This window comes from Sphaeroforma arctica, assembly GCF_001186125.1.
Source record: "Sphaeroforma arctica JP610 unplaced genomic scaffold supercont1.9748, whole genome shotgun sequence".
In the NCBI taxonomy this organism is placed as follows: domain Eukaryota; class Ichthyosporea; order Ichthyophonida; genus Sphaeroforma; species Sphaeroforma arctica.
The window spans coordinates 1-1,032 of NW_014030810.1; the positions used below are offsets into that span (position 1 = coordinate 1).

General features: G+C 41.4%; 1 protein-coding gene across 1 annotated transcript; it reads right to left on the bottom strand.

The window, feature by feature from the left end:
* Nucleotides 1-28: 28 nt before the first annotated feature.
* Nucleotides 29-186, bottom strand: SARC_17096 (hypothetical protein; the record flags this gene model as incomplete). The annotated part of the gene is made up of 1 exon (XM_014288803.1): nucleotides 29-186. A coding segment is annotated over one exon (158 nt), but the record flags the coding sequence as incomplete, so codon positions are not given.
* Between the last annotated feature and the right edge of the window lie 846 nt (nucleotides 187-1,032).

Sequence of the window (1,032 nt, forward strand, 5' to 3'; positions counted from 1 at the left end):
CATCTATCCATCCCGTGCGTATCATTCGCTACACACCACTGAGACTTACATCCAACAGGCCTATGTTGAATAATCCCATCAGCAGCACAGACATGAAGGGCGTCATAAGCTTAGCGCCTGTGGCGACTCGTTTGCGGATAAGCGAACCGATCGCTGAGGTGTATTTCATTCTTCTCAACAGGTCCGCTGTTAAAAGGTGGTAACATGAGTATAACCGCACGGAGAAAAACCGCAGGCAGTAAAACCGCAGGTAGAGACGAAACAACTGTGCATATCAAAGTACCAATGCTCGTTCCTGCTATATAAACCTCCTGACACGTGTACATATGCCTTAGACTGACCAGAGGCCCGAATAGGTAAGACAGCTAGGATGAGACTATATGTAATAGTTCCATCTTTGAATATGTACAAAATTAATACGTCCACTGTTAGTGTACGAGTGCGTAAGATGCTTGTACGGCAACTTGACTTACTCGCCGGACAATAAGTACACCAACGAGAAATGTGTCAATTGTTAATGTATGAGTTCGTTTACTGCTTGTACGGTACATAAGTTTAGTCGATAAATACGTTCACTGTTAATGCTCGACTATGTAAACTGCTTGTACGGTATATTTGTTCACTCGCCGGTCTAATAAATACGTCAACCGATAATATACGTAAGTCAAGTGCTTGTACGATAACAAGGTTTACTCGGTAAATAAAACAACTGTTAATGTAAAAGTACGTAAACAGCTTCTGAATAAATGCATCAACAGTTAACGTATGAGTACGTAAACTACTTGTACGGCAACTAGGTTACTCACCGGTAGCATCCTCCATAGTCTCGTGCCACGTGGGCTCTCTGGAGCAAAGCACTGTGTAGATCAGTCGAAGCGATTCTTTCTGCCAACCAAAAAAAGAATGGCACGTGAGAGATGTGGGGGAATATACACCTGAATGATGCATAGACATATGTCTATATATAGTGATAGTAATGTATATATAAAAAATACTGTATATATACTAAGAAGTAACATGTACAAACCTACG